Source organism: Corapipo altera, unplaced genomic scaffold, assembly GCF_003945725.1.
Source record: "Corapipo altera isolate COAL_440 unplaced genomic scaffold, ASM394572v1 46, whole genome shotgun sequence".
Lineage (NCBI taxonomy): Eukaryota > Metazoa > Chordata > Aves > Passeriformes > Pipridae > Corapipo > Corapipo altera.
The window spans coordinates 1667229-1681979 of record NW_020884883.1 but is presented as its reverse complement, the minus strand read 5'-3'; the positions used below and the strand labels follow the sequence as shown (position 1 = coordinate 1681979).

The window sequence follows — 14751 nt, the reverse complement described above, 5'->3', positions numbered from 1 at the left end:
TCAATAAAATATATGATCACACATGAACTATGTTATATTATTAACTTTCTTATAGTTTTGCAAATTTTACTTCTGACTTGAGGATTAATAAAGATGTTTAATATACTTTATCTCCTTTCCTGACAGATCTGTCAGGAGTCATGATAAGAGTTCAGTAATGAAACACTACAGACAAAAGTGCAGTACTTCTACACTGCAAGGATTCCACTCCATGTAACTACTGTTTTTATTCTCGCTGGACTGTATCAACCCACATTTTAGGAAATTCTACTGAAATTAATGATAATGCACTAATTTAAAATATATTACTAAGTAAATAGGATTTATAATTCTTTCACTTTGTTTAGTTTTATATTATTGCAACAAGTGATTCCATGAAACACAATCCTACCCTAGATCACTGTAAATCAGATATGTCACTAGGAATAAATAAAAACCACAAGTGTAAGATTTTTTTCAAATATTTTCAAATGTCTTCTGTGAAAACAAACATTAGCTTCAACTTACATAAAAGTTCGATGCAGTAAAATTTGGTGCTTGGATGATTTTTCTCTTAAATTTAAAAATTTTAATTTGTTTTGCTGCTGAAATTTTGGAAGTAATTAAACAAATCTTAAAATTTGTTTGTGAACTCTTCTTATGACAGAAATAGCTAGGATTCACCAGAGGAAAATATCGAGTTGAGTTTTTTAAATAATAATATATTTTCTAAAAATCAAATAGATATATTACATTCTTTTCAAATCAAGTATCTCTCCAGTTATTCAAAATTAAAACCAAGAAGCCATGAAAAGCCCTGGATTGCAAAAATCTTAAACTCATATATAAAATTTCCTAAATACTAGGACTGTATGACAAAACATTCACAGTTGCAGAAATATATTTGTATATTATCCGCTGGAGATGCACACAGTCACTATATGTATGCATACACTGGAAATTCTGACCATGCTGAAATTCGTATAAGCTTAATTGTAATTTCATAAGGTCATCATTTTGCTATAGTTACCTCAATGCAACAGCTGACCTGTTTTTAGTCTAGGTGCATGTTTGCATACAGATAATTGCATTTTGTAATACAAGTAATTTGTGTTTAAATTGGCCATTCAGAATATGTAGATGTATAATTCAAAAAATTTAGAGGCAGAGAAGATAATTATACCATCCAGTCTGCCCTCTTACATAGAATTCTGAGAATTTAATTCAATTATTTCTACACTTACCCCCGTAATCAATTCTTGCCTAAACCATATGTTCCAGAATAAATTCTTGATTCAAAGATTTAGAAGGGTGTTCCATTTCCCTTGGCATCCTGTTCCAATGACTTTATTTCCAAATGAAATTCATAACACTGTCTTGATTTATTTTTTTTCATGCTGAGTTGTGTGAGAAATGTATACTCCTTTTACTTTATTAATTACCTGAGTGAGATCCAGACAGTGAACTGAGAAGTCTAGCCTGAGAGTTTTCTCCATCAAATAATTCTGCCACATCATTCAAAGCTGTCTGAAAATAGGCAAATTGTCCAAATACAACTGCATTCAGAAAAAAAAAAAAAAGAGAGAAAAAAAATAAAAAGAGAGAAGATAAAAGAACTTAGTCTTTAAAAACAAATTTAAGGACATATTTTTGCTTGTCTTAGTTACCAGTGAATTTCTACATGGATCTTTCTAATTTACTTTATTTTGTATTGTGATAGAACAGTTGCATTAAACTTATGTAATAAGAATACTATTTGCTTTTCAATATTTCCTTATTTTTTAATTTTAAAAAAATGTTATTAAATCACAATTTCCCCAAAACTATGATGTCCATTCAAATAAACTTTATTCTTTATTGCCTAGCTACATATGAGAATAAAGAAACATAATATCTAAAAAGGAAAGTTTTTACCAAAATGACATTACCAACCGTAGCAACTATTAAGTAGCATCTATTAAGTAGAATCTATTATCACATATGATTAGTTGCTTTTCTGGTTTTAATGCAAGATTTTTTAAACTTATTGATTTGTCAATTTTTTAAACTTTGCATTAGTACATATTTTATCAGAAAGTTATAAAAGCTGATCAAATACTAAAAATACCAATGTGTTACCAGCTTTGTCATACTGCTACACTTAATTTGAACTTCAACTGTACATAATTAAAAGTGTATTAATAAATCGTTTAATTATACAACATCTCACCAGTAAATATCAAATGGTTCACTGAATTCAAATATCATATAGCAATTGAAACATGAAGCAGTAACCCAGTAAAACCAAGGCAATGAAAATATTACTTTGTCACTCTAGCCACCTGTATTTTATTTACATCTGAGACATTACAGGTTTTATTGCATATAGAAGGTACCAAATGCATTTAATTGTTGTAAATTCATTCTTTTGGTAAGCAAGTAGTAAAATAGATTGATCTTATATTTATTTGTCTGGATTTGAATTAGAAAAAAACCTGTTTTTCAGAAAACCACACCCTACATACAATTACACAAGTTTTAGAGATTTTGTCCAAGTATTTTGACATGTTGAAATAATCAGTTTTGTGATTTCTCATTTCTGGTATTTTGTGTAAAATTGCTTTCATGCCCTCCACTGTACCTCTTAAATGTGATTCTACTCATCTTGCCCTTGTTAAAACATGAAAAAAAAAAAGGTAAAATATAAGAGGAATATAAAAACTTGGAGTTTGACACTTGATTTTATTTTGCATGAAGCTTGAATGCATGATGATGACGAAGGTATTCAGAATACACTTGGATAGCAGACAGAGATGGTTTAGCTGAAATCTATTGATTACTCTAGGGAGAAGTAAAAGGTCAAAACCCTAGAATTAATTTCCATGTCTATATTTATTTCTTATAAATAATTGGCAATATATTGAAAATCTAAGATCATTATTACACATAAAGGACACGTGACCAGCAGAACGATGATAATGATTGATAAATCAATAGGAGAAATTCTTACCAAATTCTTTAGGGACAGTAATTGAATAATGGCAAGTCTGTCCAGCAGTGTAATTATGAGGATAGTTTGGTGACAAAACAACTCCCTCTGATCCAGTATACTGCCCTCCACATGGTGCTAGAAAAAACAGAAAGAAACATCTTATATTAATTAGATTACCTGTAATGGTTAAGTCCGAAAAAAAAAAAAAAGGCTAAAGATTAAAAAGCGACAATTTACTGGTTTTGTTTTTGTTTGGTTTTCCTGTACTGAAATATATAATGGTTCTTTCTCAGGATATAATCTTTAATATAATTTATTTAAAACTAGAGTACATGAGAGTTTTACTGGACTACAAGTATTCACATTGGACTGGAAGTATAAATTATTTAATTCAAAGGTACTGTAAACACAGAATTTACGTGGATTTTTATTTTAATATCTTTCTATATCTTTCCATGTTAAAAAAGCTCAGGAAAAAATATAGTACTACATAAATAAATGGCACAATACAATTATCTTGTGTCTCAGAGGAATACATAGATACACTGACAGTACCCTGCACAGAATGCCAAGGATTCTACTTTGTGAATGTATGCTTGAATTTCCTTGTTTTTCATAGTTTCCTAGATGATTATGAAAAAAGCACATAGATTATATGTATAAAAAAAATCTTCAGCTTCATATGTATATAAAAAAAGAACAGAAAGATTAAGAGAAAGAGAAACATTTTATAGCTACAGAATTAGCAAGGAAAATGTCATTCTAATATAAGGAACAAAGTAAATCAACATTACCCTACTGTGGGAATCTTACATATAGCAGATTATAATTTAACTACTGCCTGGAAAGTAGCTCTGAGAAGGATCTGTGGCCCAGGTGGACAACGAGGTCATTGATCTGGGGCTATGCACAGGGTTATACCCTGTTACCAGCTCCTGGCTCTACTGACCTGGCTCGTGTTGTGCAACTGTGCCTAGTGAGTGAGGGCATAGCACGTGCTTTGGACATCCTCGGCTCCCAGCCCTGGTGGAGCAGGTTGCTCCAAACCCTACTCTTTCTGCTTCCTGACAGGTCTTTAAAATCACACTTGAAATATCTCTGCAAGTTTAACTTCCTTATACAGGCAGCAATTAATATTACAAATCCATGTCTTCTCTCAGCGGCTTGTATGAATTATTCAAAAATCCAGTGTAATGATACAAGATAACAAGTTTGATCTGTCAGTAGGTGGAATAGGATTATGTGGCTGAGGTAAAATTCGAATATCATAAGGAATCAGTTTATGCCATGAATTTAAAATCTTCGTATTTCCTTCTCTTCTTGCTTTGAGGATACCAGAAACCAAACCATGAAGTCTATCTTCTATTTACCAGACGAAATTCTCAAGTAATGAACACTTCACTGGAATGAAAGTACGTCACTTAATTTAAAACAAGTTCCAAAGTTATGGAGTTGTAGAAATGTTTCCTTCTAAATTGTCTTTTCCTATAATTAAACACCTAAAACTTTGCAGGAGGTAATTTTTCAACATAAATAAATCAGTACTTTATGGTAATTAACTGATATATGTAACTCCCTTTTGATTTGTTAAAATTGTTCCATATATATATATATATATATATATATATAAAACACAAATGCTGAAACATGGGATAGAGGATAAATTAAATAGCCATAGCTCTGAGATGTCATTTTAATTTTCTACCTCAGTAACCATAATTCTTATTCCAAGGTGACAATTAACACAGTCTTGAGATGCTTGTGATATCTATTCTAAATAATACTGTGTGTCTAAAGAAACTTACATATTACATTGCAGTCAGCATATGAACATCTGTTGATTCCTGAGTTTAAAGATATTTTTAAATACTTGACTAAACTGTAGTCCAACATTCATCATAATTCTTATTTTTTTACCTCAGGTTTTTTATACAAGCTATATATGTAGAAATAGTCTAAACAGCCTCAGTGTCTGAGAAATTGAATCCACCGAGTGGACAAAGAAAATGGTAAGAAAAGAATACATACCATTACAAGACGGCAATGCTCTGTTCCACGCTGGCTTTCCGTCTGCACCAATTACACATGTTATAGTTGAAGGATCAATAATCTTATATCCAGAATCACACTGATAAGTAATAGTTGAACCAAGCTTAAAGTCTGCTCCAATTCTTGTCCCATTCATGATGTTTCCAGGATCAAAACAAGCTTCCCGTGGCTTTTCTGTTAAAATGAACAACAGTAAATCTAGATACACTTTCATTTTAAATTAAAAACAAAAAAGAAACAATAATCCATGTGGTTTTTTTCCAGTCAGTTTAAGTTTTTAAACAGCTTATTAATGTATTATTTGTGTTTCTGTATGCTTATTACAAGATAATGGATGTTTTCATAAAATTGGTTATCTGGTCAAGGAAATGATAATGAGAGGATCTAAAAAAAAACATTTTCTTCCTACTGTTTGTTAGTGGAACTCTCCGAAAGCTGAATGACTCCAATAAAGTTCAGTATTGTAGAAGAAAAATGGTCACTTCTGGAATTCACCACTTCTATATACACATTGGTGACAAAAGGAAGACTAGGGAAAATATGGGTCCTCTCCAGAAAGAATTGGGTCCCCCTGGTTACCCGGGACATGGAGAAGGCAACAAGGGCATGCAGCGATAGGAAAAGGGGGACTGGCTTCAAACTGAAAGAAAGGTTTAGATTAGAATAAGGAAGTAATCCTTCAGCATAAAGTAGTGAAGCACTGGAACAGATTGCCCACAGAAGTTTTGGATGTCTCGTCACTGGAAGTGAGATTAGGTTGGATGGGGCTTTGAGCAACCTGGTCTAGTGGAAGGTGTCCCTTCCCATGGCAGGGGGGTTGGAACTAGATGATCTTTAAGTACCTTCCAACTCAACCATTCAATCATTTTAAAAATTCTATATAAAATATTGAATAATGTACTTAAGAAAAATAATTATTTGGCACAAACACACAGTCCATTGAGTGCAATAACTTTTTTTAATATAGTGTTCTGTTCTTATATCTTTTATTTAATTATAATTTCGTTTCACTTCCAGTTGCATAAAGCCACATTTATGTTGAGAACAAAAAATAGACATACAGTGAGAATGTGTATGCACATTTTCAGTGGGCATCTTTATGTCTTTTTCTCCTGCTCAATTTTCCACTCTCTTTCCTTGTAGGTCTTACAGACTTCCCAGAACAAATAGTTTTCCCATTTTTTTGATATTTTGTTTTGACAGGAATAGTCTAAGACTTTATCTATGGCAATATGACAATTACTTTGTGAAAAAGAACCATGACAACATGGAGAATAATGCATTATGTTGGACAACTGATGAAGACTAAATATGTAAATGATTTTATAGCTATTTTTCACTCCCTTCTCTTTTATAGGTATATTATTTTGTATTCCTTAGATCTTTTTACTCCTTCATTTCTAACATGTACATTAATATGGTTTGCTTCCATTGCCAAGAATAAGAAGCTGAGGCAGCAACTTTGCTGCTGAAAAACAGTTGATAAATCTCAGCAAAGATTATAATCAAGTCAGGGATAATATCTGGGATCAGAAAAAAACTGGAATTTTCAATGAGTGTCTGCTTTTAATAAATAGGCAGTGTAACCCAATCTCTGCCTACTAATAGGCACCCCCGCAAAAAATGAAAATACTGTCCGGTAGTATTTACTCAAAAACGCATTTGAAAATTCAAAACAAAGTGGGAAGGAAAGTGTATTGGTGTGTATTGACAAGAAAGAAGCAGTCAGGTAGTCTACTTGAGTAAGACAATTCCATTATTCTAAAACTATTTTCCAAATGTTAATTTTGATGTACATCTTCTGCCTATTTTTGTTTTCTGCAAGATGAAAACATGCATAAGTGATGTGAAAGACATTTCATGAAATAGGATTTCTGATTTCCTTCATATATTAACAGAAGATTTTTAAAACTTACATCAATATAACAAGTTATTTGATAGTTCTGTGTGAGTACATATAGAAATAAATGGATTTGAGTCTCAATAAATACTAAATAACATTCTTTTCTGTTCATGTTTTCATAGCTTATGATGAGAACAGTACCTTTATAATCAATGGCAAATCCTGACATTCCAACAGAAGCATCACTGCGAAAAGCCAGAAACAGACTGTTACCACTGCTCTCTATTCTTTCAGGAGCATGTGAGCCTTGAAAACTGCCAATTAGAGGACTGTTGGAATCTTCTCCTTCATAAATATGTAGAAAATCATAACTGGGTTCCATGTTGAAACTGGAAATAAAGGGAAAAGAGAATTAAGTCTTCATTTCTTTTTAATGAGTTAAACATTACTATGACTGTGGCTGCCAGTTTTCTGCCTAACACATTTTCTTCTCCAGAAATAAATGTTTATTTAAATATGATTCACAGTGAAAATTTACTAACTTTCAATGGAGTTCTTTTTGCCACTGATTGGAACACATTCAGCTTCCCAAAATCCCTCATGCATATCCTCCTACCTATCTTAAATACTTAAGATAACAGAATCACCTGCTTTGGGGAGGTTGCCTCTTACCAGTGCTCAGAGGAATGATCCAGGCAACCAGCTTAAATTTAAAGTCCAGCTTTTAGCAGGATAAACTGGATGATATTGAATCCTTTTATTACAAACATAAGTTTACCATTTTAGAAACAAGATGCTTTCACATAAATAGAACACTATCCTGGAACTGCATTTGTTCTTACCCAAATTATACCAGACAATTATGATAAATTAATGTGAATTAACATTATTCTCACTAAACCATCTATATTATGCTATATTTGATGACATCTATATGTTTTACAAAATAATTATGAAAATATTATGAATGGAATGTCTTTCAGAGGATTGTAATTGAGATGAGTTCCGAGACAACATAAAGATAAATATCAAGCATTTATATGAGAAACATATACAGAGCTAGATAAAAGGATATATAAGGAACATTGAAGAAAACATAAGAAAAGTGAAACTACATTAAAAACAGGCAAGGCAGGGACTAAGTCAGGTGAGTGGATTTTTTGTCTTTCTATCTATCTTTGTAAAACAATATAAAAAATTCTTTTTCCCAAGTGTGATGATCAGCAGTTTTTCTTTCTATTACATCAATTAACACTGTTAGATGCAAATCTTTACAAATTATGTAAGACAAAAGGAATAATATCTTTACCTAAGAAATCAGCAGAAAACATCTCTGTAATGTCAAACAGAAATGGCTTCATATAATGAATGATATTTTATGCCCTATTTTCAAGAGGTAAGACAAGCCAGAAAAAAGTTTTGAAAATTTTGCTAAGACAGATAATTTTTAGTTGAGAGTTAGAAGAGTTGAAAGGAATAGAATACTAAAGACCGCAACCAAGGCAAAGCAAATTGTATAGAGTAATGATTTTTGATCTTTCTGTAGCAAACACACATTTTACAAAGCATATTGCATTCTCAGTCCAAATTCTCATCCTATGCAGACACTACTGTCTCCTTAAAGCCAGTTCCTTTAGAATAGCACAGCACCAAGGTGTAGCATATTGCCTAGGAATGAAAAAGTTTGGGTAAAATAAACAGAAAATGGTGTGTTAGGAAAGTAGATTTTGCAGATGTCAAAGAAATATTACTGCTCTTGGTCATCTGCCAAAGATCTTGGGAGTCTAGGGAGGTCCCTGCTGTCTGGAAGCTGGCCAATGTTATTGTTATTTACAAGAAGGGTGTAAGAGAAGACCACGGGAACTGTTAATCTAACTGCAGCTACTGGAAAGTGTGTGTATTACTGGGCTGCAATTATTCAGTAAATTTATTGGAAGTATAGCATAAACGGCAAATTTCATTATACTGCTCATATCTGTAGTCCTTAAAATAGAATTCACAAATCTGAATGCTGTGTAATTGCAAATTTCTTTCATCTTGTTTGAAATGGAGCATTTGAGCTGATTATTTAGGCAATCCACAGAAATATGCTGCTTACCACACCTATCATGTGAGATCTTCAAGAGTGTAATTAGTGGAGTACTATTCTCATCCCTTAATTCTATTTGATCAAATACCTGAAGAACAGAATTATCATATTCCTTATTATATAATTTCAAGTACCTTATTCTTTTGTTCTATAATTTTGTGTCGATCAATAGTTTTTAGAAAACACACTGAAATCCAAAAATGAAAGAAACTGGATTATTTTTTTATTTAAGTGTTGTTTGGTTGTTGATGGTTTTGTTTCAAAGAAAAGGTGCAAATATTACAAAACAAAATTCTGAACATGCCACCATCTCTTTTTAAAACAATCACAATTGATTACCGTTCCACTGAAGTCAACAGCAATGTTACCATTCTTAGTTTTAAAATCATGCTTAGGACAGAGTATCAGAAAATGAAAAAAAATTTGCATTTGCATCCATAGATATAGCAAGCAAGGTGATTATATAGGACTGATTCAAATAGAAATGATAAACTGAACACATTAATATGTCTATATCCCTGAACTTCAAATCTGTGGTAAAAATCCATGCAACACATATAGGTTGATTACGGAACACTGAGTAAATGAAACTCCTTTATAATTATGATACAATATTATCTCAATGTCTTTTATTTCTTGACTAAGCAGAACTTTTTTTTTCCTGATCTGTGCTCTTCGGGTAAAGTATATTTAGTTTGTATTTCTAAAAACCTTTAAGAATTACTTACAGATAGAGTTTCTGCTACAGCTTAAGTCTCTACTATTAGGCACGATAGCATAAATTTAGCATTTCTACAGATTGACATTCTTTTTCAAAGATTTTTATTTCATATGTCACAAAAAGTTTTATTCTTCAGGGATATATTTGGTAGAAAAAGTACCATTTAACTATACTTTTTTATTTTACATTGTTTGGAAACAATGATATAGCACATATTAGATGTATGCTCCAGAACTCAGCCAGAGAATATAATTAGAAGCTTTAAGAAATTACAAATAATGCCATTTTTAGATGTGACGTTTAAAACTCTTTAAAACAGAGGCATTCATGGAAAAATGGTACCTTTTGAATATCAAGGCAATGACAAAGTCAGGGTTTACTTTTATTCTCCAGTCACATTCTTTCCCAGGAGGATAAGGCTGTGGATAGTTAGGTGATAAAATAACTCCTGCTGGGCCTGTCAGGTTTCCTCCACATGCAGCTGTCACAATGTAAAAAGAAATATGGTCACGTTAAATTCACAAGCACACATTAGCTGTTAAATAGGAGTAAACTGACTTCTACATTTACCAAAACTAATAATATTTTTACAAAACTCAGAGCTTTCCCACTTCCAGTTTTGCTATTTTCCTTTTAAAAAAGTGATCTCAGTTTATATTCAAAAGCAAAATAGGAAAAGTTCTTTCAAAGGGAATAAAAATATGAAGTTAAATAGGATATCATCTATATTTTTGCTATTACTTAATCCTGCCTCTTTCAAGCTGAAAATTTCTTATGTACTGGAAGTACTTTAAGAACTGGAAAAGCTCAATAGTAGGACTAAGGATCCAGTTTTTTTGACCATGGATGTAGCTCAAAACTGTTTGATTCACTCAATAAAGATACTACCCAAATCAAAAATCAAATACATTTGTTTAGTGACCATAAATTGAATGTGGCTTTTAAAAAGATAAGGAATCCAACTCTCTGATATAATAATCATGTAGAAGTCTAACAAAAAAGTACAGTAGTCAACAAAGACAGCATCTACATCACCAAGTCAAGTAGACTCAGAGAAACACATTTACAGCACAAAACAGTCGGTACTAAGGATTTGGAACCTACATTAAACATTTTAAAGAATGTAGTGGGGAGTTTTCAGGCCATTTCACTTATAAATCAGTGTACTGAAATAAGGACTTATGAAAATTTTAAAATTACATATAACAACTTTACAGAACTCTTAAGGTTTCTACTATTGTCATGCCAACAGTAAAGATTACTTTAATCTTCTTTCCCCTTCAAAGTGACCTTGAGTATGAAGAAAAATAATAATAATTATGTATATATGTTTTGTCCAAAGGATCCTCTTTTTCTTTTTATCTTATTTCCTTCTTTCTTTTGTGTTTGTTTTGTTAGGTTTTGTTGTTTGTTTGGGGTTTTTTTACTAGACTGTAGAGAACGACAGAGAGATTATATTTGGTATTTAAAGTAAAAATATGAATCTTGTAGATCAGATAGGTACCAGATATATTTTATTTTAATTTTTTATTTAATTATTTTTAATTTTTGAATGATCCCAGTACACTTAGCAAGCATTTTCATACTGATATTTGTACATTGCACACAAGGTATCCAGAAGACAATATTCAGATTATATACTACTCCAATTATGCTACATGATACGGTCTCAGAGAAACTATCCTGCATTGTCCTGAATCCTTCACAATATTTTGTCTTTAGAGAAACAGAGAGACTGCAATTGCTTGAGGATTTGCTGTTTTGGAAAGTGTCTCTCCAAATCACTTGTAGAAATAAAAAACATTATGTTTATACCAGTGCTATTGTGTTTGTTTTTTAGGATTGTTAAAATAAGTCTTCATTTAATTATAAATCAGTACTCAATAAAATAACAAGAATTTAACAAATTACTATGCCTAGCAGATAAATTTCCAAAGATGTTGATTAATCTTAGAGGAGCTACACTGTTGACCTTAAAATACATTCCAGTAAGACTTCCAAGCCTGTATTTATGAGTCTACTGACCAGAACCAAAGAAACTTTTATACCATCTAGATCTATGGAACCAAGATCTCCCACTCTCTCCTACTGCTATGCAAATATATCTAATTTCTTTCAATAACACTGTCACTTGTTTCCCCTTCTCTGCATCTACTTTCCCAATAAACATCCAGCACTGCACAGGATGACAATTTAATCTACAGGATAACTCAGAAATTTTTCAGAATAAATAATGGATTACAATTTATACAACTAAACTATTACGTAGAAGACCATTCTAATGAGAGCATTGCAAAAAGAATTTTATTTTTTAATCCAAATCCTAACTTCTGTTTATTTCTATTAAACTTGGTCAATTTCAAACTTGTGTGAAGTTTAAGGATAAAACAGAGCAAGAAAATCACAGCTAAAGATAGTGTTAATCTAGAGAATGAGGCTGACATTATCCACAAGTACCAAATAACTGAGCTCTGCAGAGATTATCACTCCAGTATGAGGACCATGTGCCCAGTAGTTGAACAAGAAATCCAATATGTATCAATCTTAAATAGAGACTAACATCTTATTTATCCTACCTATGCATGTAGGAGGATCAGGTTGCCAGAAGAATCGGTTATTCAGTTGCACACATGTAATTTTTGCCTGTCCTTGAAGTTGATAGCCAGGGTCACATTGAAAGGTGGTAGTGTCTCCAGGTTCTCTGCTGTCTCCATATCTAGTGCCATTCTGTGGTGTCCCAGGATCGTTACAAGTTGATGCAATGGAAGCTGTAAAAGAATGATGAAATAAAAGCTGTAAGGTGTAGATACTTACCATCCATAATTAAATGCACAACATTTTCACATTAGCATTCCAACCACAGATAATATTATTTACTCTTTGGTTAACACAGGCAGGAACACAGCTGCGTTGGGTAGGACACACCTCCAGGATGAAGGACCACTGCCTCCCTTAGATCATGCTCTATGGTGAACTTGCCATCGGCTGCCGCAGGAGAGGAGCCCCGAAGAGAAGATACAAGGACTCCCTGAAACAACATCTCAGCCTTGGCCATATTGATAAACATAACTGGTCTACTCTGGCCTCCAGCTGGGAGGTCTGGAGACATGCCATCTATAACGCTGCTGCTTCCTTTGAGAACGCACGCAGGATCACTCTCGAGGAGAAAAGACAATGCGGAAAGAATCGTGTCTGCTGATACCACCTAAGGAGTCCTTTGCAACCAGACTTGTCTATCTCATATTGGCCTTTTTAGCCACAGCGCACTTGTAGCAAATGTGGGTAGAGCCCTCCTCAAATCTTTTTTCGTGAAGCCCAGCCATGATGATGATGAATACAGGAAGGCATTTTGTTTGTTTATTTTCACAAGAATCTGCCCACTGAGATACATCATGATTATGTTGACTGCCTGCCAGTATTTTTAGTATAAAATACGGTTTGATTTTGTCCAGTTAATGCACCAAAAGAGGTAGTAACTACTTTTCTCACTTTAATATTCTGGTTATGAAAACAGATTTGATGCCTTCTGAGCAATAGGGTAAGTATCATAATAAAAATAATATTTTTTATGCTCTTATTATCCTACAGCACACAAATGCTATATTTACCAATCTGGCTGAATCAAATAGTAGTTTATATAACCCTGAATTTTTCATTTCAGGGGAAGAAACAACTTTTTTATAGTTCACCTAAACTGAATCTTGGCAAAATATCTCACCTACAATCAGTCTTCTGTATTAGGATATGGATTTTGCTTTCTAAAAAAAATAAATTCATTTAAAAAGCAAAGTTAAACTGAGAAGAGCGATCAGTATGGCATGACTTAGAGCAAGTAATCATTCGGAAAGTGGATACACAAATCTACATCTACTATGGATTTGTGGAAGATACCAGGTCTCTTCTATTGGCTTCAAGCATTCAAACATCCCAAGTTGCAATAAACATTGTAGTCTTCCAAAGGAAAGAAGTCTCTGGAGGCTATTGTCCTTAAGTCACTGAATTGCACTCTGTTTCCTACCAGTCCTTACTCAAACACATCCTTTTCAAAGAATTTACTACAGCTGTGAACAAAAGCCAAAATAAGAAGTCAAAAACCCAGTGCGACAACTGCCATTAATGATACCGGTGCCTATCACCAGCACGCAACCCTCATGACCATAATGTGCGGGTAATCCATTTTCTTTATTAACAGCTGTGTCTACTCCTATTCACACCAGAAGAGTATACCACTATAAGAAACAGTAAAATCAGCTAAACATTTGCAAAACTGAAACAGCTACCAGGTTGTAGAACTGGAAAATTCTTTTCAGAAGACAGAATAGTTGAAAAAAAAAAGTGTCAAATAAGAAACAACCATGGTTTTATGCATGTTTTAACAAATAGGGGGTCTCTTAGATAAATCACAAAAACTGTAAAACATCTCTATATAAGAATTCATAGGTTATTATAATTAACACACTAGAAAAAAATAAACTTTGTTTAACACTGTATTATTCTTAATCTTTTGGCCATGTTTCCATTCCAAAACAGTAGATCTAGTAGTTTCGGATGATTCCTATATGTAAATGAGGTAAAAGATCTGGCAGGTTTTTTAACTGTGTTGAACTTTTTTCCACCAGAATTTATAAGCATCAATCCAGGAATTAAAGCAACTGCTGTCACTAGTAATGAGTACTGTGTAAGCATTCCCCAGGCACCATTCTGACAATTTACCTGACATCCCAAAGTAGCACAGTTTACTAAATTGTATTTGGCCACAGGGGAATGAAAGCATGATCATCACCTCAGGGAAGTTTTTCTTTATTTGATAGATACCAACTGCTCTAAAAAATGGATTGCTCCAGTGCATATCTGTTATGCAGTTACAATTCTTTCAAGTAAATGAGCCCAAGCCTATCTCTGTCATTAATTATTCTCTTTTTTTTTTCAACATATCTTGGAATAGATTCATTTTCTCCTTAAAAGGTTATGCAATATAATATCTCAGCAAACAACATTTTGCCCATTTTGACTGTGTCACATATGCACTAATTAGAAAGGACTGATGCCTTCTAATATTAATTTCACTGTTAATCTCCATTTCTTATGTATAAAGTTCT

General features: G+C 32.7%; 1 protein-coding gene and 1 long non-coding RNA gene across 6 annotated transcripts in view; one reads left to right on the top strand and one right to left on the bottom strand.

Annotated features, from left to right (window-relative positions):
• Positions 1–14751, bottom strand: part of CSMD1 (CUB and Sushi multiple domains 1) — a 1093278-nt gene that overhangs the window by 163831 nt on the left and 914696 nt on the right. For all 5 annotated transcript variants that reach the window (XM_027640975.1, XM_027640976.1, XM_027640977.1 and 2 more), the window contains 6 exons: positions 12229–12420; positions 9995–10133; positions 7044–7231; positions 4979–5173; positions 2969–3085; positions 1422–1535 (listed from right to left, as the gene is read on the bottom strand). In XM_027640975.1, coding sequence (XP_027496776.1) covers positions 1422–1535; positions 2969–3085; positions 4979–5173; positions 7044–7231; positions 9995–10133; positions 12229–12420 — 945 coding nt within the window. The remainder of the gene's footprint in view (positions 1–1421; positions 1536–2968; positions 3086–4978; positions 5174–7043; positions 7232–9994; positions 10134–12228; positions 12421–14751) is intronic.
• LOC113946087 lies at positions 4298–7109 on the top strand. The gene is made up of 3 exons (XR_003527288.1): positions 4298–4362; positions 6203–6312; positions 7025–7109. It is a non-coding gene; the product is annotated as an uncharacterized LOC113946087 (long non-coding RNA).